Below are 23,472 nucleotides of genomic sequence, written 5' to 3' on the forward strand. Positions count from 1 at the left end.
GTGATTAAAAGAACATTTTCATTGACAAATTACAAGTTGCATCAAAAATTAATGGCAACGCCATCTTTGGGGCTCATAGTTGATATTTTTACTATATAAAATGGACAAATGTAAGAAAAAAATATTTAAATTTCCTCTAATTGTTGGCAAAGCGTAAAAACATATAAAAATGATTTTTTATAACTTTTAAAGTTAAGCCTAGATGGAGATTTTGATTCTATAATTTTGTTAGCCTATAGGAACATATTTTTACATACTTCAGAATCGAAAATATGCTAACTGCAATTTGATATAATCTATTCAATGCTATGTGGCTTATAAATCCTATCTGAAACGTAGTGTTGCATTCATTAAGAGAAATTGAGACTATTTTACAGTGTGTCCCATCCATGGAATTATCTTTCAACAAATATAATGATAATAATAATAGTTTACTTCAATAGCTTTTATATAGCAACTTTTTGATAAACTGTTTCATCTCTTAATTCAATAAAAGAGTTATTTATCCTTAAAATGTAAATTTTATTATACAAACCAAATAGCACAGTTTAGAGCTCAATTTCAGATATTTGTTATGTCACCCAAACATTGAAAGTTAAATATTTTTATTGAGCCTTGTCCAGTTTTACCACCAGTCCTATCATCCCTTGGGGACTGTCCGTAAGACTGTCAGTCCTTCAGATTGACAATACTACTACAATTGATTAAAAAAAAGTTTAGTGGGGTCATCATGAAACAAACTGTATAAGCTTTTGGGACTGAACTGGACTGAGAGTGAAATAGAAATTCAGTCTTCTGTCCCAAATAAGGACTAACACAACCCCACTGAAAATCCTTATGAAATTGATATATTTGTAAAATTAATTTATTGGAGGATCGATTAGGAACTTGAAGAAAAATATGTAATCTTTTCAAATATAATTGCTAGCATATTGTCTAGTCCGTTTAAATAAGAATAAATAATGCTGTAATATTTTTGAACAACATATTCTTATATAATATAGATACCATAAAACCTGGAGCCTAAAGAGATAAATGGCAAAGGTTTAAGTCATTTTAATATTGGGTTCTATTTTGAAAGTTGACATCCAAAACAAGGCAGTGGACAATTCATTCCTTTCCTAATTTTAATGGAAATAAGGGTTTTTATTTTAATAAAATTTGATTTGATGTCAGACATCAACAATTCCTACCTAAGTCATATGAATACTTGGACTTGTCCAACCGTCTAGGATTTACAAATCGTTAATACAGTGTATATTCTGTCCGAACGGGCAGGTGGCCCACATTAATGCTAACAAAGTTCATTTTGACATGTGACATTGAATTCTCCTTTAGTTTAAAAAAATTACTAATGTGTATAATTGTACATTGTAATTTAATTATAATTGAAGAAATAATAAAATCAGTCAATTACACATTGATAACACTATCAACAAAATTTAGATATTGGAGCGCCCGCCTGCTAAAACCCACATTTAATATTGCATTTAAGCCATAAAACACAAAAATAATGATTAAAATTTTCAATCCCAGTAGGTTTGACCTTTAATGCTAGTTTTAAATCACGTTTTTAGAGTATGATTTCGATTTAGAGTCATATTTCGAAATGAAATAACTATATATAGATGAAAACTAAAGGCAATAAAAAATATTCCACCATTCGAAAAAGGAAATATTTATCATTTTATTTTCAATACATTTTCCTACAAAATGAATCTTATTTGGAAGCTAATATATATATTTTTTTCAATTGCATAATATTATGGTTAAAACTAAATAATTTTTATATACATAGCATCAAACCCAGGCCTGTGACTACGGGGTACTTCCCCCTCTCCCTTACTCAAGCTTAATGTAAAATTTGTAGAGAAGAAAAAGGTTTATTTTTGACAATTATTTTTTGTTGTGGCCAATGTCAATATATAGTATGTCTTTTAAAAATGTTATTGGTCATTAAGCTGAGTCGCACTTTTCCTTTTTTCGAAAATCAAAGACGGTCGTGTTTTTACTGTGTTTTTTCAGGTAAATTTCAAAAATATAATTTTCAAAAAGATAGGATAACCCTTATAGTCTGGGAGCCTGTCACGGAAGATTTTGCACCATAAGGTACAGAAGGTGTAAACCAATCTTTTTAACTTCTATTTTCACGTGAAATGTTTTCATCCAGACAAAAACATTTCCATGAAAAAAGCAAACATTCTTTAATTTGGAGGGGGACTATACCCCCTTGTGGACGCTCTTCAAAAAAAGATAAAGTTTTTCTACGTCAATTATTTTTTCTTGTGGTCACTATTTTGAATCTGTATACAAAATGTTGTACTAAAAAATGTTTGCTTGCTGAAATCATTAAAAAATTATATTTCTTGGGAAAAAATGTCTTTAAAAAAAGAAGTTCCTGGTCATTGTCTCTTCTCAAAAAATTTAACTCTAAAAAATTTGAAATTTTCTCATCATCTCTGCTTTCAACCCACAAAGAATCAACATTTTCTCCATGTTATTTTTTTACAAGCTATCAAAAAGCCTCGTAAGAGTATGTAAATAACAATGTGAAGTTTGTAGTAAGTCTTGCGGATGCGTGCGTGCTTGCCTACTAAAGAAGAAGAACATTTTGATGAGTACACGCCGTGTTTCTCATAGAATAAGACCGCAAAACCGTGCTCCTCTTACGCACTTCTCCAATTTATCCGAAAATTTTATGTAACGCATGTTTTACTCCTAGATATTTTTATATAGGAAAAAAAGAAAAAATATCATTTTGTTTTACGTATATTGCTTTAGTTAGGAGATTTCCTTGATCTAGGAAAGACTGTACAATATACACATCAATCAAATTTTCTTTTGAAATCAGTGAATCAGAAACAATATTGTTTGAAAGAATATTTGTCTGACTTAAACATCGAAGAGTTTCCTGTTATTAAGTAATTGAAGTACAGAAATTGTCAAATTTGAAGCGACGTTTGAGGGGGTTACAGTGTTTTGAAAAAATGAACGTTAAATTTATTCATTATTCGGTAAGTAATTAAAGTATAAAGAGATTGATTTGAAAAGGTCAAGTTATTATTTTTTTTTTTTTGAATAAACAAAGGGTTATTGACTAAATTTGAACAGGTTTTTCGCAAGATATAAAAATAAAAATTTACTTGCTTAAATATATAATTTATTTTTATGCTCGTTGGTGATTTGCTGCTTCTTGCAACAACAACAATAAAAAACAGAGACGGGCTGTTGTTGCTATTTTTATTTTTGACCTTTATGTGTGACGATAATAGACTAATGGTCCTAAATGACTTTAAATATTAAATTGTAGGTGTGCTTGTATTTCCTGTTCTGTACATCGATTGGAGGTGCATTCCACAGTTTCACCGATGCAGACCCCTCTGAGTTCTACGAGGAGGGAGACAAGGTCTGTCGAGACGTGGAAGAAACGAGAGAGGACATTGAGTATGACACCACGATTTACTGCTACCCAGACCATAACAACACGGTCAAGGTCTGCCCCGACTCAGAGCCAGTCAAAGCATGTCACACAATGTATCAGAAAAAATGCGACATCTCTTTTCGTCCACGGATGAAAAAGGTCAGAGTCCGCATTTGCCCAGGGGAAAAGGATTCTGTGAACTTATCTACTGAGGAGAGTGGAGGCTATCGTAACAATGTCGTGATTGATGTTCGCCCCAATGGAAGCATTGCCTCTAAAACTAGTCCCTGCATTGGGGGTAAGCGTAAGATCTGTGTCACGAAATACGAAACAGAGTGTTCTACCATCCGACGAATGAAGAAAATGATTGAGGATCATCCACGATGTCAAATTGAGCATTTGAACAAATGTGATGAGAATCATAGATGTTCACGAGTGCCTTCCATGAAGTGTCGCATTGAGAAGAGACAAGTGACGAAAGTCAAGCCAGAAACGAGTTGTAGACGGGTTCCAAGAAACTTTTGTCGGAAGGTGAATTGTGCAAAAGAGGCGGAGAAGAAGTGCTACTACAGGGTTCAAATGGTAAGTTGAGTCTTTACTTTTGCAAGGAATTTTCTATACGTGGAGCATGCAAACAATTATTTTCCCTTACATTTTTATTTTTTTTTAAATTTTTTTAAGTAAAGGTTCTTTTTGTTGTTTTTTTGATTTTTTAGTACTAAAATAGTTATGAATTACAAGATATTATTCATTTAATACAATTAATGTCTTAAGGAATTAGTTTAAATTTCGCTATTAATTAATAACATAATATAAAAAGATAGTCAAAAATTAAATATATTTTAAGTCCTTAAGACATTTAACTCCCTCATTCATTTCATAATTATTAAACTCTACAAAATTCATTTAGCCTGTTGACCAACGAAAGGCCGAAAAGTAACCGTTCCATCTATAGAGTATTCCAAAATTATTATTTCTTATATAAATATGAACCATCAATTAATAACTAGTATCATGCCCAGGCAACAACATCAGAAGTGTAAAAATCTTTCCTTTTTCCTCTTTTTCAATGCACCTTTTTTCGCTATATTTCAATAGAGCTGCTGTTGTTTTAGAGAGCTTCTTTTGCATGATTATCATATATATTTTTACAAAAAATAGAGGAGTCATATCCTGTCATATAAACCGTATAATTTATTAATATCCGAAATTCGTCAGAAAATGACTCAAATTCTGCCTTTCTATACAAAAAAAAAGCAAGAAGAAGATCTTTTTTGCTTTGTTTCTCTTTTAATTAATAGTTATAACATAAGGAGTAGGTCATACTTCCCTCTTATACAAAATTATATAAGTCACATGTGCTACAACAAACAAAAAAAGTGAAAAGTGAAACATACATCCAATAAGTATATTAGGATGGTTTATTGTTAACTTTTTCTGAATTTCGAATATGGCTGGTGCGGAAAAATGGTGAATTGTTAAGAAAATAATTTATGGAAACATTTATTGATTTTCGATGTCTCACATCTTCGTCAAAGTTTGAAAATAGAAATAAACCATTCATATATATTTATTAAATAAATATATAAATGAAGCATTTTTTTTAATATTTTGCATTAAATTCCTATGATAAATAGAATTTTTTAGATTCCTTAGACACCCCTAAAAATCCCAAGAATCAACACTGAAATCCCAATACAGTAACAATAGTCTACAGAATATCAACAAAATTTGACACTCTCCTTGAGTGAGTTATATTTCATTTTCATCTTTGTCTTTCATAACATTTGCTGATAAGTGTTAAGAATCATAGAAACTTTTTCTCGTTTTGTCTGATTTTAATTGTATTATACGATATATTAAAAGGAACGGCGGAACATGTTCGAACTGGTAGTCTCATATAAGCTTACTAACGAAACCTGCACAGGAGAATGTTATGTATCAATACAAAGATGGGCTTAAAATGCATACAGAGTTCGAATATGTTCCGCCGTTCCTTTTAATATATCGTATAATACAATTAAAATCAGACAAAACCAGAACAAGTTCTGAAAAAGTTGAAAGCTACTATGTGAGTAGTAAACTGTTAGCAGTTTAGGTAAGCAAAGTTTGAAGATATAACTAATACAATCAAACGAAAGTAATCAACTATTGTTGCATATATAAAATCTCAAAACTTTGACATTTTGGTTAAAAAAATCATCCCTAATGTAACATCAATATCCCAAAATCTTGGGATAAATCCCAAGGAGCGGCATTTCTGGATATACATTTTTCTATCCCATAAAAAGTACGTATAATTTTTTTTTTCTAAAGCAACCCTATAGATCGAAAGAGGAGAATAACTTTTTTCAAATTTTGATGATTCATGTTAATTACACATTTTTTTTTTTTTTTTTTTTTTAGATGAAAATATACTTTGAAAATTCCATAATATAATTCTCTTTTTTTGTTCTCTCTCCATAGTATAATTTTAGAAAATAGCTTTATAAATATTTGTAGAGATTAGAACAAGATCTTTCAAAATTGTTAAATGCAAAATAAAGAATGAATTAATTACTTTAATCGTTATTGACTAAATGACTTCTTTTTTTTTCAAACATTGACGTAAATGTGCGAGATATAGATGGCATTGCCCTAGAATAATGAACATTCCCAGGGGTTATTTCTGTATTACCCTTAAAAACTTTTCCACCTTAGTCATAATCGAAATTCGAAAAAAAATGTTGAAAAACAAACCGCCCTAATGCAGACAAATAATTTAATGCACATCATACATGTATTATTTATTTTCTGTACGAGTCAAGAATATGACAAATTTTAAATATATATTTAAATATAAACATATTTTTATTTCTACATAGTTGTACACAGAGAGTATCATTTAACCGCAATTTTGTTTTTTGAAAAAGCACAAATTATTTATTCTTAAAGAGAATTTCATTTTTTTTTTCCTTAACGAAAAATAAATTGATATTTCATTTGGAACTAATCAGCATTTCTTCTTTAAGCATCATTTAATCATACCTATATTTAGTACTATATAAATCAATCCTGCTTCTTGACCCTTATAGATTTGTTTATCTACGTATGTATACAACATACAAATATTCTTGACTCGCTAAGATACATAAATAAGTAATCATAAGACCACAAAAGGTCAAAGTTGAATATACATTATATATATGTTGCGTACTACTATATTCATTCATATCAGGGATTATGAAGTCATAATTATTATTTATTAGTTGGTTGAATATTTTCATTTCACCTACTTAATTATAAATGTTCTCTAATACAAATGTTTAGAATTTGAATGAGGGGGTAGAGGGTGATGGTCTTACATATAAATAGATATATTATGGATGGTAGTAGGTGCTATGGCGAGTTGAGTCTCATTCCAAGACCAAACTTTTCTCCTAATTTGTTATTAAGTGATTTTGTATAGACCGATTTGGACCAATTTTTCGGCCCAGAACCCGATCTTAGACCGTAGACTCACTATTAACCGTTTACAAATCATCTCATTTTATGAACGATTTTCTCCCCAATCCTGATTTATGAGTTGCACAAATATGATTTATGCAACATATGGAACATAATATAACATCATTGTATGTAGATGTTCACCATTTCGAAACACACATTACGTCATTAAAAATTAATTTATGTATAGAATCGGTCTAAACCGAATTTTTCTTTGGGACCGATTTAAAAACAAACTTTTCTTTGAGACTAGTACAGACATAACTTCATTAAAGGACCGAATTAGTTCGGTCCACTAAAAATCAAAAGGGTATCATACCAGTCTAGGATTTTCAATCCGATAACCAATAGCCATCGTGGGATTGTGTTTTGTTGGCAGTTTTATTTATAGTTAACAATCTTCATAGAAGTTAATAAGTAACCACAGATTAATCCACACAGGTTTATCAAGAAACAAATATTTTCTTACCGATTCCGGTACCTAAGCCGGTATCGGTATTTTAATACTTTCAGGGATAAAAATACACTACGAAAATGTCATTTATTATGAATAGTGTCGTCATGAGGAGGAGGGGTGAGGAGCCGGCACTGAAATGTAATAACATTTTATCAAAGATAGTTCATTTTTTATTTTTTAACAGATAAAGAAGCAGTAAAATGATAGCAGGATCATTGATTTAATATCTTCATGAGATAATGACACTGCAGTTGGTGGTTTCTAAAAATATTAAGTATAGTATCATTTTAAATGCGTCAGTACTCCGGTACCAAAATTTTATAAATATACCGAATAACAATAACTAATCGAATAACAGGATTCACAAAACTCGAACATGACATGCAACTCGAATGAAATGACTTGATTTAAGAGGTGACTCAAGTTCTCTCAAATCATAACAGCAAATCGTGACTGTTTCCACGTCATTAGTTATAATCAAGCCAATCTTGATTTATAAAACAAAACATACCACTCATGAGTAGCTTTAATTTTGTCAACTATGATTAGACGAAATGTATTCGTTAAAAAATGTTTTTTGTTTGACGTTTACGAGGCGATGACAAAACGAAACAGTTTTTTTAAAATGATTCATCACACTGAAACAAATCTTTTCTTTTTCTTGAGGAAATAAAGATGAGGCTAAATGTCACGACGACGGGACGAAATGTGATGGAGCAAGACAAAATGAAGACTGCTTATGAGTCATTGAGTTGTGATATGTGAAAATGACTCGGGAGTAACTGAATCCCCTAATCAAGTGACTTGACTCGAATCATTTGTCATATGTGTCGTGAGTCTACTTAGTATTCTTGAGACTCGATTCTAGTACTGTGTTTCTCCAGTTTGTTTGATTTTTTCATAGAATATCGTTTTCAAATCGTGTACCAATTCTTTTTCGATCTCACTCTATTGACCAATTCCTACCCTAACTAGTTGTACGAGGTGTTCACTTATAAAATACTTTAAACATTAATATGACGTACACATAGTGAAGCTCACAATTAGGAAACACACTTGACGTCATCAAAAATTCATCTATTAAATTGATCGAAACAGAATTTTTCTACGTGGCCAATCCCAACCGAACTTCTTTAAAAAACAGAATCATTTCATTCCAACAATAATTATAACTGTTTTAGACAAATATAAGACTTCCACACCGAAAATCAACAATAATATATACTAATTTGAATCCTTTTGGATGAGTAATGTACATAAATATATATAAGCCTATGTGCTTTATTCTTTCAAAAGAGGAGAGACACAACATCTGCAATTAATAATGTTAGGCTTCGGTCTGATACCATTTTAAGTTTTGTAGGACCGAAATAATTCGATCCTTTCAAGGAGTTTGGTATGGACCGGTCTCATTTAAAAAATGTGAACATTGTTCAACAATGACGTCATATGAAGCTAAATGGGTTGCATAAATCATATTTGTACCATCTTAAATTAGGATAGGTGAAAAAATGGTCCGTAGATTGAGACCAAAAAATTGGTACAAAATTTGAAAAGGATCAAATTTTGGTCTATGGTCAGATATATTGGTATGGACAGCAAAATATCGGTCTAAATCAGTCCAGAAAAAATAATATAAGAGCGAATCGAACAAAAAAAAAAGAAGATTGTTTTTGGACCGAGTCTCAACACTATTAATCATATATTGATTTGCATATAAAATGCACAAACTATGCCATAATGGGTCATGGGATGGATTAAGTTTGACTTAAAATAATATGTGCTGTTTGCTTCTTTTTTTTTCTTCAAAAAAATTACCTGTCGTATGCAAAGAAATTTCATTATAGAAATAAATAACATGTTGAAAATTTACTTTTTTTTAACGAAAAACAATTTATTTTATATTATTAGATTGCCTCTACTTTTCACACAACATATAAGAAGAAAAAAACAGTTAGTTGCTGATTTTTTTATTATTATTTTTTTCTTGATGGTCATCACGTGTAAACAGTTAAAAAGGCAGCAGTAGAAAGAGAAATGACTACAACATACAACTTATTTTCAAGAACAACATATGACAACAGATTTTTTTTCTGAAGATATTATGTACTTGTATGTATGTAGCTCGAATCATTTGCCAAAAAACATCCATTTGGCAAATGAGGCTAAGGGGATTGATGATCATTTGAAAAGATTGAAGAGTGGTTTCAATATTAACTCTATGTATATTGATATTTGTTTAATTTATGTGTTCCATGACAAGGGGGTTCTATCATCTAAAAAGTATTTATTTAGGGAAGACAGTTGCCACAGTTCCCTTTTTCTTGAACATCAAAATAATTACAGCTATTAAATTAACATCGTAACTGAATATTTCAATTCTTATATTTTCCAACTTTTCTTTGAGATACGCGATAAAAACTCTAATAGAGGGATATCTTTATTTTGTAATAATTAAGTAAGTTTTTTCCTTGTTTTTCCTATAACTTTTACCATTTGAATAATTATTGATTCTTTTCCTATCAATTGATATAATTTAATCAAAATTCAAGGCTTGAGATATTGTAACAATGAGTGCAAACGGATCATTAGCAATAAATACTTCAATTTCCCTCAAGTTTTCTAAAGATTTATATAATTACATTTCATGTCAAAGTTGTTCTGTTGCCAGAACAGGACCGTGAAGAAGTTTTTGAGAGAGAATTTATCCAATCTAATATATAAATCTGATTAAATGAAAATCTACTAGATCTAATACATTAAAATTTAAACATTCAACATCATGAAAAGTTTAATTATTTGTTCATGGAAAAATAATATTTAGTCGATTTTTTTAAGTTTCATACTCAAATTCGATATTTTTTAACTTTTGGAACCATTCTTATCTATAGTGACAGATGCAACATTTAATGAGTTGCATTCAGATGCAATTTGTGGGGGAAACTATGGACTCGTGTAACCATTGGGAAAGAAATGCGCTAATTATTTAACAAAGGTATCTGCTTATAGAAGGGGTAACGTCACAATTGTGTTTTTCTTACAATAGTAAATATCGGCAATGCCAACTGGAGAAATGGCAGTCAACTCTGATTGACTCTGATATTCTAATAAAAAGTGCACCAATCAACGTATTTCCTTTAGCTAACAACGTTGAAGTTATGATAGAACTTTATACCCAGAGATAAAATAATTTACAGTAGTACCTTATACATACGAGTTAAATTCGTTTCTGGACCAGAGTTCATAAGTCAAAGCAATTTATTCCAAAAGAACAACTTTTAAAAAAAATAAACTTGAAGTATCTCTCACATTTAATCGACAATTTTCCATCTAATCTTAGTATAAATTATTTTATTTCAAGTCATTGAATAGCCACTAGAGCACCCTCCATCCAATCAAAACCTGACAGGATCTCAAATTTTAAACACTAAGAGAAACTTGAATTTCCGTAAGAAATTTCAGATTACTAAAGTGCATCCTTTCCTTGTGACATAAACTTTGCTTTGAGCCAGTATTTTTCGAATTTCATAATGTTTTGATTAATAATTATAGTTTAAAATCTTATTGCGTATCGCAACGATACTATGGCGTTGCGTTCTGGAGTCCCTATAGCTGACATTTTACAGTAAAGAATGTAAACTACTACAGCCTTAGTCTGCTGAACTGCCAATTACAATTAATTTGTCTATTTTTCTTTTATGCATGGTTTTAAACTTTAAATAGATTTAAAAAATAGCAGGCATATGTGTCATAATTTGACGAGTCTAAATCAAACCACCTCGGAGTATTTAAGCAATAAATTTTTAAAGTGTTTCATCTGTTCACAGTCTTCCCTACAATTGAAAGGCTTTGACATCTACATGTGTAGATATATTATATATATTTTTCCTTTCATTTCAATAATATTTTGCAAATATTAGTCCCGTAATTCATAACAATAGAGCATAATTTTATATTGAATCCTTTTTTTTAAGCAAACATATATATATATATAAATTGAATGAAAAGAATTACGTAAGAATTACGTATTTCATTCAATGTCAATTTGATATTGGAAATAGATTTGTATAAAGTTGGCATGTTCAAATTGCAACTTGTATAAGAAATTTTCCAAATTGGATCTTTTTCTTCTTAAATTCCAGTATTAAAAATACTATATTAGTAATTTTGACTTATAAAGCGTTTTAGGGGCATTTTTGGATACCTAAACCTTACTCTATATTATAAATATATCCCTCTATTGCCGAGTTTTATTATATATCTGACCCTAAAATGTATTATTTACTTTTTTGGTCCCAAATTGATTTTTTTTTTTTTTCAAATTTAGAGATTTCATAAAGATTTTTAGAACATTTTACTTTGATTTAATTTAAAAATCACTGTTTATTTTTGGCATTAAGTAGTATTCAATGTAGTTGTTAAGTCTTTTTCTGATATTAAAGCCATTGGATGGAGTTTAATCAAGATTTGTTGAAAATATGTCCGTTTTATATTGTAAAAATATCAACTTTGAGCCCTCAAGAGGGTGGCTCCTTCAATTACGATGCAAATTATGACATCAGTGAAAACATTTTATTAAAATTACTTGATTATTGGGTATTTATCAGGAATATAATCTAGGGTATTTGAACTTTGATGTGTCATAGAATAATATTAGCAATAAGTAATTTTCATATTTAAAAAAGTCAATAATTACATTATGGAAAGAATATATTAACTACTGCATTATCCTCATCACAATTAGACTAAATTATTCATCTGATTTGTGAGTTGCAACTTGTATAAGTAAATTGTATATAAGTTGAAGAATTTAGAGTACTTTTGTTGTGAATATTGCAGTAATTGAATAATATTTAGATTAGTGGTTACACACCCAAGGCTCTGAGAAAGGTTACATAAATAATAATAAAAAAACATTTGGTTGGAGCCCCGCAGTGATTAAAAGGTTGGGAACCACTTCATTAATTTTTGACTATTTTTATGAAAATGACTAATTGATAAGGGATATTTTGGTGTATATTATAAAGTTCAAATTCCCAGGGTTATGTAACTCCTAAAAAAATAGTCAATGCGTCATTTTAATACATTGATCTAATTGAATTGATAACATCAATTAAGAGCTGTTTTGGTACTTCAAATGACTCATGTTGTTATTAAATAAAGCTTTATGAGATTTAGAAATTATAACAAGTAAAATCTGTTTATACAACATATATATTTTACTCTGCTGATAGTGAGAATTAGGGGGTTTCCACCCTACAACACCTCCTTTCGTAATTTGCTTCTTTATTACAAACATTTATTTGTTTTAATGTTGTTGAAAGTAGACTGAGTCAGGATTGAGTCATAGAGAACTTAGTTAGTCAGCTTATTGCATGTATAAATATTTTATTTTTTTATTAAAGCAGATAAACGGTGCTTTTGTAGCATGAGTCATCGATTTCTCTAGCTTTCAATCAATGAACTTGTGTGTATTTATTGTTGAGGAGAATTGATATCCAAATTTAAATAAATAACTATTACTTCAAAACATGTTCCAAAGTTAGAACCTTGGTCTATTTCTCATATATGGTACGTCTACAATAAAACAATATTTAATGCATATCAAAAAACTTCAGAAATACAAACAGCCTAATATTTCAAGACCTTATTTAAGTTAACTATGAGCTATATATTCACCCTTCTGGGATGTATTGAAATGCCCAATAGTTTTTACTATGATTTAAAATATTCTTTTGATTTTTGATAATTTATTTGACCATGTATATGGTCTTTCAAGTAGAATCTATCGTATTATTTTTTTTAATTATGACAGGGCATTTTTGCAAGATTTAAGTGTAATTTGCAGTATCTCCAAAGGATTACTCATAATATTTTATTCAGAGAAATATAAGATAATTAATTGAAGAATACAAACGTAATCCATACTCAATTTTGGTGGAAATCCTTTTAGATTGCTTCAATGTTGATGAAACATATATAGTACTCGTACACAGAAAATTCATCGATTTTTCAATTGAAATTACATTCTCTGGATCATGAATCCTATAATCTCTAAACACGAGATGATCAAATGCAAAAAAAGAAAATAATAATATGGGTTCTAATGAGGCATAAGTGATTATTATCACATTGTTCAATTCAGCGAACACTGCTTTATATTTTTAATCCAATCAAACGATTCTCTTCATATCCAAAATTTATTATTTTAATGATATCTTACATAAGCTAAGAAACTCATCATGAATAATGTATTGATTCCATCACATATAATAAGATTATTATATTGTGAATATATTTTCACGAATTTTAATATTTTTTATGCTTTCTAAATATAATTCAAATAAAAATTAAATTCTAGACATTTTGACAATTTGTTACGTAGTAGTATAATATTAATAGTCTATGAAAATATATGTATGTATCTCCACGACTAGTTTTTCATTGGATAATCCTGCGTTACCTCCCTCACACAAAATGTTCACTGTATATTGTTGTCAGCTGTACATGTTTCAGCTTATTTTCCCCTGATCAATGTTCTGACCGTTGATTGATTGTATTAGAACTAGTTCTTTTTAATGTGCGTGAACAATTCCCAACCATTACTGAACCATAATTCCATAGTTGAAAAAATTTACTACATTACTAACAACTGATTTTGGATCTTTTTATTTTTCTTTTCGGAGGATTGTTGCAAGATACAATAAAATAATCGATGTGCTGAGTTAGGCTCGTCAACCATCCTTGTTATGGTTTTAATTACATCATCATAAACAATTAAGCAAGTTGGGATCTTGGATTATTCGATAGGATAAAGATATCAGATAAATAAATATGATTTCGTAGAGTCTAATTGATCATGAGGAAATTCTAATCCAGGATTCATCACATAACAGCCCTTTCTTTTTCTAAATACCTACATTATAAAGGCCTTTATGCATTTTAGGATGGTTTGTTATTAAACATTTATCAAATATGCTAAAAAGTTATCAATGTTATTTTTCTCATTCAATGACACCATCCTTTCGATCAAAGTTTGAAAAAAGGCAAAAATTATTTAATTATACAATAAAGATTTAAAATAAAGTATTTCATTATTTCTATATTTTAATAGACATTTTTATAACCAATAAAAAATATTAATTAAGTTATCTTTAAAGTTACCCTAAGGAACAAAAAGATAGAATAACTCACGGAAATTTTGAACATTTAACAGATATTTTTTATACTTAACAAAAATGTCTATCAAAATAAGTTTATGCAAAGTAAAGAAAAACACTTTTTTATCATCTTTATTGACTAAATAAAGAATGTCTTTCAAAGTTTGCTCGAGATGTATGACTTAAAGATGATATTGTACAGGAATGTAATTTTGCATAGGACATTTTCTTACTAATTGACAACTTTTCCTGTCTAGCTGCAATCGAAACTTGATAAAAATTGTAAGTCAGACAGCTCTAATGTATATATTATTGTTGAGATCTTGTCAAAGACGGATTGTTCTTCGGTTCCATATTAAGTGGTTTTTATAAACCAATTTGGATCGATATTCAGACCAATATCTCAGACGGTAGAATGAAATTTAATCGTTTTCAAATTGTGTACTGATTATTTTTCGATCTTAGTATAAAGATCAATTTTTTACACTATACCCTGAATGTCTAACCTTTTAAAATAATAAGCCACATTGACAACTGAAATATTCTAATGGGCCACAAAGCCTATTAAATGAAAAGTGGTTTCATAGTACAAAACTATTAAATACATATTTATTTCAAACTTAGGCTAAACATAAAAGGTCAAATCTAATTTGTGGGGGGTGGAAGGGGGCTTATTTCCCCACCCCCCATAGCGAAAGTTTTTCAAAAATTCCTTTATATGGGAAATATTTTTTAATGGTTGTATGTATTATACGCGTTTTGAAATATTGTCACAATTTTGCTAACAAAAATACTACTGGTAGGTAGAAGGAATAGTGGGTCGTAATGCAGTCCACGGTCCACATTTTTGAAATCCCTCACTATACTGATTTACGCAACAGATTTAACTTCATATGACATTAATGTGCCAATGTTCACAATTCATGATTTTGAAATACACATGAGGTTATCATTAAATTAGACTGATTCAGGCCGAACTAGGATTTTCAAACCGAAAACTCCAATACTAGTAGATACTTGGTAGGAACACCTATTTAGTGTTGAGCCAATCCTTATTCCTAAGGACTGTCAGTACTAGAACTAATTTATAAAAGAAGTAATAAAGTTGAGTGACGGGATCAAGATCCAATGTTTATAGGATTGAACAGAACAGAACTGCAGTCTTAAGTTCTAAATAAGAACCGACACAACACTACTCCTATGTACTTTAAATGGAACTATTGTTTAGAAAAATAGACATTCACTTCCTATGTATGGCTCTAAAAGCATTTTATGAGTTAAGTATCAAACAAAGAAACAAAAGAGAAGCAACCAAACACCATTGAAATCACCACCGCTCAAGATTCAAATGTGTGTATTGTTAATGTAATCGCAATTCCATGATAAAGTGGGAACGTTCATTTGAGTCAAAAACAACACTTGAGAGAGGAAACAGAAACATTATGTATGGCAGAACATAAGCAGTATACAACAAAAAAATAGAAATTAATACATACCACTCCAAAATGACAATAGAATAGTTGTTTATACATATGTGGTACGTCAAGACAAAAGCAAGCTAGAATTATCTTTATCAAAATTGAATGTGGATTACATTTGTATTCTTCTACGAATTATCGTCAATTTCTATCAACACAGTTAAAGAATCAGAATTTAGTAGATTCTATTGAAAGACCATATCGGGGCCAAATGAAGGGACTAAACTATTGTTTTTCATTCTAGGATATCTCAACTTATGCGAGAAATTTGAATTTAAAGACTATATGAAATATGGGACTGTTTTATGTACCATATATATGTTGTAATTTTGATCATTTTCTATTTATCCTTTTCTTGATGTTTGTTCAAGGTTGTTTTTGTGTTCACTCACCACATATTATGTTCCACCCCTACCTTTTTGGACCATATTATATGAACATACTTAAGTATTTTAGGATATTTGAACAAGAGAGTGGTTTTTTATTCTTTTTGCAATATTACTCCGCAGAAAAAAGAAAAAATGACTCAACAATATTTTTTCACCCCTCTAATGCATAGGCAATGAAAATTAAAATGAACTTTGCTTGACTTATTTTTAAGCTTGTTATAGGTATTTTAAAGAAAAAGTCTGCATTCATCTTTCCCCCCCCCCCTTCCCATCCATACATAAAAGAAGCATTTTCGGTATGTATAAAAACAATAGCAGAAAATTAACATGATTACCCTGATGATTTGAAGAATGTTTTAGAGGAGAGCAACTTACATAGTTTCCATGATGTTTCATTAAATTAGTTGATAGCAGCTTTTGAGACAAAGAAAATAAACTTTAAATATTATTTATCTTTAATTCTTCATAGCTACTCAAAAAAAAAAAATTAGGAAAATTAAAATTTTTCGGAAAAAATTTCAAAAATCTATAGCTACTCACAGAAAATTACATTTTTGGAAAAAAAATTGAAAAAAAATTTTTTGGAAAAAAATTCAAAAGTTAAATTTCAAAAATGAAACTTCAAGTATAATATTTTTTGGAAAAAAAATCAAATATATAATTTATTGCTTTGCTGCATAATTAGCCAAAATGACAAAAAAAAAAAAACTCCAAGGCTATTGTACTTCCTCTAAATATTCTTTGATCGTGCTCCAATTTTGTAGTGCCCTATTTTCATATATATTTGAGAAGGAACCTTTTGAGACATTGGGAGCACTACTTTTCAAGAAAAAAAAGTTTCTTCTGAACCACTTAAATATATATTTATATATAAGTAACTATTGAACTTTGTAGGGCTATAAATAAGTTCGTCTAACAAAAAAAAATACTCATAAAGAAATTGTTAATTTGTTAACAAATATCTGTTTTTTTCATCAGTTCTTTTATGTCTATCTCCCATAGTACATTTTCTTCATTTATAACCATTTAATCCACATAAACTCACTAGTAAGACAAATGAGACCCTAACAATCAAGTAGATATTATATATGAAGAAGATAGGGGAGAATGAGTAATGTCATTGTGTGAGGGGCATCAAGATAAGGCATGAGGGGTTTGTTCCTACTGTGAGCTTTTTCTTCTTCTTTTTCCATGGAAAATTAATTTGAAAAATATAGACCTTATCAATAAAAGGTTTGTGAGCGTGTCTATGCATTTATTTTAATAAAAAGTAGGGTTGTAAATCCTAAACTCTTTTTAGCGTGCTAGTTTTGTTGTTGGCAGCGTGAACAGTGTTTTTTTATTGTTTTTTTATAAAGCATTTATTATTAGAGATGTGAAAATTGTCAAAATCTTCTTGAGTGTAAATCAAAAAGAAAAGTATATGTTGTCACCTTTGATAAACGATATATCTGCTAACCGATCACTGTTAAAACTTGCTTTCTTATACGTTTAAATTGTCAAAATAGGAATCAATAATTAATGAGAGTATTAAAACCAACATATACTTTTCATAAAAACGATAAGGCTTATAACGGGTCTCAGATTGTGGGGCTAGATATTATCTTTTTCAAATCATGTACAGGTTATTACAGTCTCATTCTATGGACAAATTGTCTCCTTTATCGAGTCATACGAGCTGTAGACACATGAGCGTAGAATATTATATATTTTTTAGGGGATAATATTTTTAAATATTGGCCTAATTTTGATAACTCATTCAATTCAAATTTGGGATTATTTCTAAAAATGCAGATTTTTTTAGTTTTTTGCTTTTTTTTCATATTTTCTCTTTCTATCTTGAAATTGAAGACAACGACAGTGGATAGTTAAAATTCCAATATCGTAACCTTTTAATAATAAGGAAATAAATTTACAAAGTAAATAATATATTATTAGATTAGGAGGATTGAAATATCTACCTTTTGGAGATATTTGAAGAATTAGCACTTTGGAGGGTCAGTAAAGTAAATAGAAGGTCTCATAATGTGAAGAAAGTTGTCTCCTATGACGTATTTTGATGTGGAAGGAGGGACTCGGAGTCGATCCGTGGACTGAGGGATTAGACCGGAGAAGATCATCTACTTCTTTTTCTTGTATCTGTCATGAACCATTACAGGATGAACGTAACAGGTATCAAGGAGATATCATCATCCATTCACTCCTGAAATAGAAAATGATTTGTTTTATTGTGGAGCCTGACTTGAGATATCAATTTTGTAATAATTACTAATGGTTAAAAAAAATATTGGGGGCTCACCCCCCTCCCTCCTGGTGATTATGGTCCTGTATCATCAACAATTTAAATACAAAATGATACTTCATTATGTATGAGTTTGCCCAAGAATGTTAAAACGGTCTTGGATTTCCAAACCGAACCCCATTACTATTCATGCAACCCTAGTTACTAAAAGTCTGGGTATAACATGATTAATTTTATAAGTGTTAATAACATGGTGGTGAAAGTTTGTTCAAGATGCACTTATTTTTCAATTACTCATATATTGTATATTAGTGGTATATGTATGTACTAAGCAGTAGGTAGTAAAAATAACGTGAGTTTATATAAGATATATTTATTAATTTTGTTAGTTTCTAATAGATAGAATGAAGTTTTTTACACGCATCCATGGATATTGAAAAATAATTATAAGAAGTAATCATGTACTTACATAAATGTGTAAAAGTGAAATTTAATGAGTTAATTGAACAACAGTAGAGACTGAAGGACTCGAGGAAAAGAGCGGACAGACAAAAGAATCAACAACAACAATATAATTGAAAAAAGGGAAATAAATAAGTTTAGGATTGCAAATCCTAAGCATTTTTAGGGTGCCAATTTGTTTATTGTTGGCAACCTGGACAGTGTCTTTTGTTTTTTGAACACCTGTACGATGTTTTCTCCTCGAGAATGAAAGTATAATGATAGGTACCAAATGTAATCACGAGTTTGTTATTGTCATGCAAAAAACATTCGATGACAAATATATTTCATGTTGTCCTGGCGGAAGGAAGGATAACTGATAACAAGGTCAAAGCATTATCAATAGAAGAAACTTGTAATTCTTGCATTTACATAAATATACAGCTTGAGTTATGGCTAAAATTGTAAGCAATTTAGGTATTTAATAAAAAAGAAACCAAAAATTGATTTTTTTATTCATCGGTATTATTGGAAAAATAATTAAGAGAAGATCAGCTGAGCTGTCATGACGTTTCATTAGATCAGCTATAAGCAGCAATGAAAGGAAGTAAATTAAAAGCAAGTGAAATATTTAATCAAGCAAGGACATAAACAGAAATAATTTATCCTCAATTCTTCTCTGGGGACAAAAAGTAGATACACTTATCATCTTTCTAGAGTTGTGAATCCTAAGCATATTTTAGAAGCAAGTTTAATTGGGGTTGGCACCTGAACAGTGTTATTTTTTATTTAGTAGGACTCTTTAAATTATTCTTTCATTCTTAAAGGGTGAACATCTAACAGGGGTGTCTGCAGGGCGTGGGCTGGAGGCGCTGTAATTAAAGAATGGGTGTTTTTAACTAAAAAAATTAATATTTGATTTAATTTACCAATTTTTTTTTAATTTAATTTAATTTTTTTGTGAAATTTGAATAGTTAATTTTTTTTTTTTTTTGAAAAACTTAATATTTGCAATTTAAATTTTGAAATTTTTTTCCAAAACATTTACTTTTTTTGTGAATATCTGTAGATTTTTGAAAAAAAAATCCAAAAAATTTAATTCTTGATTTTTTCTCAAAAAAATCCAAAAACCAAGCCACCCCAAAAAAAAATATATATATATATATATAATCCTGCGGACGCCCTTGTATAACTTAAAAGTCAAATCCCAAGTGTGTGTGCTGTTGAATAACGTAGAGTAATGCTGAAGATATGTTGGAGAGTATCAGTTCCTATTAGACTCAGAGTATAATTGAGGAACGAAAATGGAGTTGCATGATACGGAGTAGAACGTTGGTTCATTTTCTTCATCTAACACATGCTCCCAACTAATTTAATAAAACGTATTACAGCTAAGTGGCTCTCTTTCAAGCATTCTTCAAATAGTCAGTGTTACCTTGTTGATTTGTAGGGTTTTTCTACATACCAGAAAAGCTCACTATTTGCATCCCTAAACATAATCCTCATCTATCACTTTCACTGGTTGATAGTTTTTTTCCTAACATGATTCATGACTACAAATTGGTTTGTTTTTTTAAAGCATTATTAATACTTCTTTTTATTATATTGAGTTAAGAATGTACTTAAAAAGTGAATACTTAAAAAAACATTTAAAGTTACAAATGAATATAATTTATTCATTAAATATTTTATACATTAGACTTAAATAATGTTATAAGGAAATAATTAATTATAATTCAATAATATCATTAATCAAGTTAGTTTGAGTCCAAATTGCCCGTTTGATGACATTGATCCACAAAATTCCTTCAGTCTATTTATATCTTTGGAGAAGCTAAACATTTTCATGGATGAAAGCCCTCAAAACTTTTTATCCTTTGCAGATCGGTTTTTTTACAATACACTGAACTACACATGGGCATTATGAAAAGTATATTGAAATTATGGGCTAATTATAGTAAAAAAATAAATTAACTTTTATGTCTATTAAATAGAATGCCTTCAAAACCTTTCAAAAAGGAATATATGGCAGTTGACAATTTTAAGTCCATCAGAAAAGAGAATGTCCACTCTTTCCCTTTAGTCATTTAGAAGACATTAGTATTGTTCGATGTACGGGTACTGGAGTGGTACTTGGATACTCACGCATGACATTAGAACCAGTACTTTGAGTACCATTTTTTTATAAGATATTGGGCCTTCAATTACGTAATTTGCCATTTTCGATGTAGTATCTAGACATGTGTTGGTATAAAATATTTTCTGATCTCTGATAGCATGACAATATTATTTTCCGATCCTACCCGATATTTTACTTTTGATTAGATGTAGTCGTATCCCTAAAAGCATTTAATTTTTGTCGAAGATTCATATCCTAAGGATACAATAATGTTTATTTTGTTGGTGAATGTTTTACTTGATCGAAAAGATGGACTCTTGAAATGTTTCTTTGTATTAAAAAAATTTCAATACGGATCCATCCATTTGATTAATGTTTGCAAGATGACCACTTAAATAAGATAGGGCCTTTGTAATTAATAAATGTTATCTTGACATTTTACGTGATGTTATGACCAGGGAGGCAAAATTTGTGTCGTACTCTTTTTAAGAAGGGCATGATTCATAATAGTTGCATTCATTCACTCATCGAAGTGTGACTACTCTGTATATAAGCATTTCCTGGCCACAAAAATTTAATCACATTCAAAAGACCCATTTTTCTGATTACATCATATCAAATATTTGAGCAAAAATCAAAATTTCCAAGAATTTTCTATGATGCAAATATTGTATATTTCGGCCGATGATATCAGCCCTCCTCCCCCCTCACAAAAAAAGTCGGTGCTTTATAATGAAAAAAAGTAAAATAATTTTTTTATATGCAAATTTTTGGGTTAGGGCCCACCCAAAATAAAAAATCCTACTGTAACTGCATATCAACTGCTATATACGACATTTTTGCGTAATATTTTAATTTGAAAAAATATCAAAATACCGATACTAATTTGGCTACTGGAATTGCCGGAGCAAAAATATTAGTATCGTAACAACGCTAATGCCAGAGAGTGAATTATTCGGACTAATAGGTAGTTACTAGAGATGCTAAAGAGGAAGAAGGCCTCATGGTCAAGATCACACGCTGGTTTTTTATTGTTATATTTTGCATATGGTCATGCTTTGGAGGCATCCAAGTGTGACGAATTGTTACTATTGTGCTATGCATCAGTGTTTTTTCACATACGTCAACATTTGAGTAACTATGAATCCACATGCAGGGATACCTTCAATATGTGTTATTGTATATACGAGGAAGGTTCGATGTACATATGAAATGCAGTACTGTGACTACAAGAGTGGGGAGGGGGTTGTTATAACCCTCTATGGCAAAAATAACTAAAAGCATTGAACCAAATGTATGTAAAATACCTTTCGTCAATTATCTTTTGTTTTTGTCACGATTTTGAAGTTATCAAATGGAACACGCACGGGGGAAATTAATATCTTGAATTCAATGTACGCAGAATTAATAATTATGAGTCGTTCCTACAGAAAAAAATATACATAATGTATATGGACTTCAAAGACAATTTCTAAGTTAGTTAAAATAATTTGAATAGTATAATATTTACTTATACTTAACTAATGTAACTCCATCTGACCAATTAAAGGAACATAAAAAAAAATAAACAAATAATCTGTATTCTAAATTTATTTTAAGTATAAAAAAATTAGAAAAAAAAATGGCTCAAATTTTGTTTCCTCAAAAAATTTTAAACTATAACATTTTCAACAAAATTTTTGTTTCTTGTCACTTTTCTGAAAGTTTACTTGTCAAATTTGGGATTTATATAAAACACCTTCTGTTCAAATTGTAACCCCCTTGCCAACACCTTGGGAGTAATATATATCCATATGACAAAATGTTTGTTGTCAAACTTGTAATAAGTCTTTCAAAAAAGGAAATTATATGATACTAATGCTGAATATTAAATTTAACAACAGATGCAAAAAAAAGTCTAAAGATAATAAAAATAAATTTGCATAAGAAATGTGAAAAAGTGAAGTTAATGATTATTAATATTATTTTTTGATAAATAAATAAAAATTAAAATATGGATATTTATTTTAAAAAAAAAAACTTTATCAAAAAAAAAAAAAAAAATTGCAAAACCTTTTGTTAATAAGTGTCAACTTATGTATTACAACAAAAAAAAAAGTAATTCAAAATGTAGCCATCAAAAAAATTATCATCTAGTCAAGCCCTTAAAAAAAATCCTAGTCACAGCCCTGTTATAGGGTTGACACAAGACTACAGAATCAATATTCGTTATAGGAGAGAACCACTGGAATCACTTTGAACATATTATCTGATTTATTTCCTCTGTCTGTTATTAAGTG

General features: G+C 29.6%; 1 protein-coding gene across 1 annotated transcript in view; it reads left to right on the top strand.

Annotated features, from left to right (window-relative positions):
- Positions 1–2,760: 2,760 nt before the first annotated feature.
- Positions 2,761–23,472, top strand: part of LOC121117956 (uncharacterized) — a 55,246-nt gene continuing 34,534 nt past the window's right edge. Inside the window, exons 1-2 of the mRNA XM_040712496.2 lie at positions 2,761–3,014; positions 3,311–4,003. Of these exons, the coding sequence (XP_040568430.1) occupies positions 2,988–3,014; positions 3,311–4,003 (720 nt within the window). The 5' untranslated portion in view covers positions 2,761–2,987. The remainder of the gene's footprint in view (positions 3,015–3,310; positions 4,004–23,472) is intronic.

The sequence above is a fragment of the Lepeophtheirus salmonis genome, chromosome 5, assembly GCF_016086655.4.
Source record: "Lepeophtheirus salmonis chromosome 5, UVic_Lsal_1.4, whole genome shotgun sequence".
Taxonomy (NCBI): domain Eukaryota; kingdom Metazoa; phylum Arthropoda; class Copepoda; order Siphonostomatoida; family Caligidae; genus Lepeophtheirus; species Lepeophtheirus salmonis.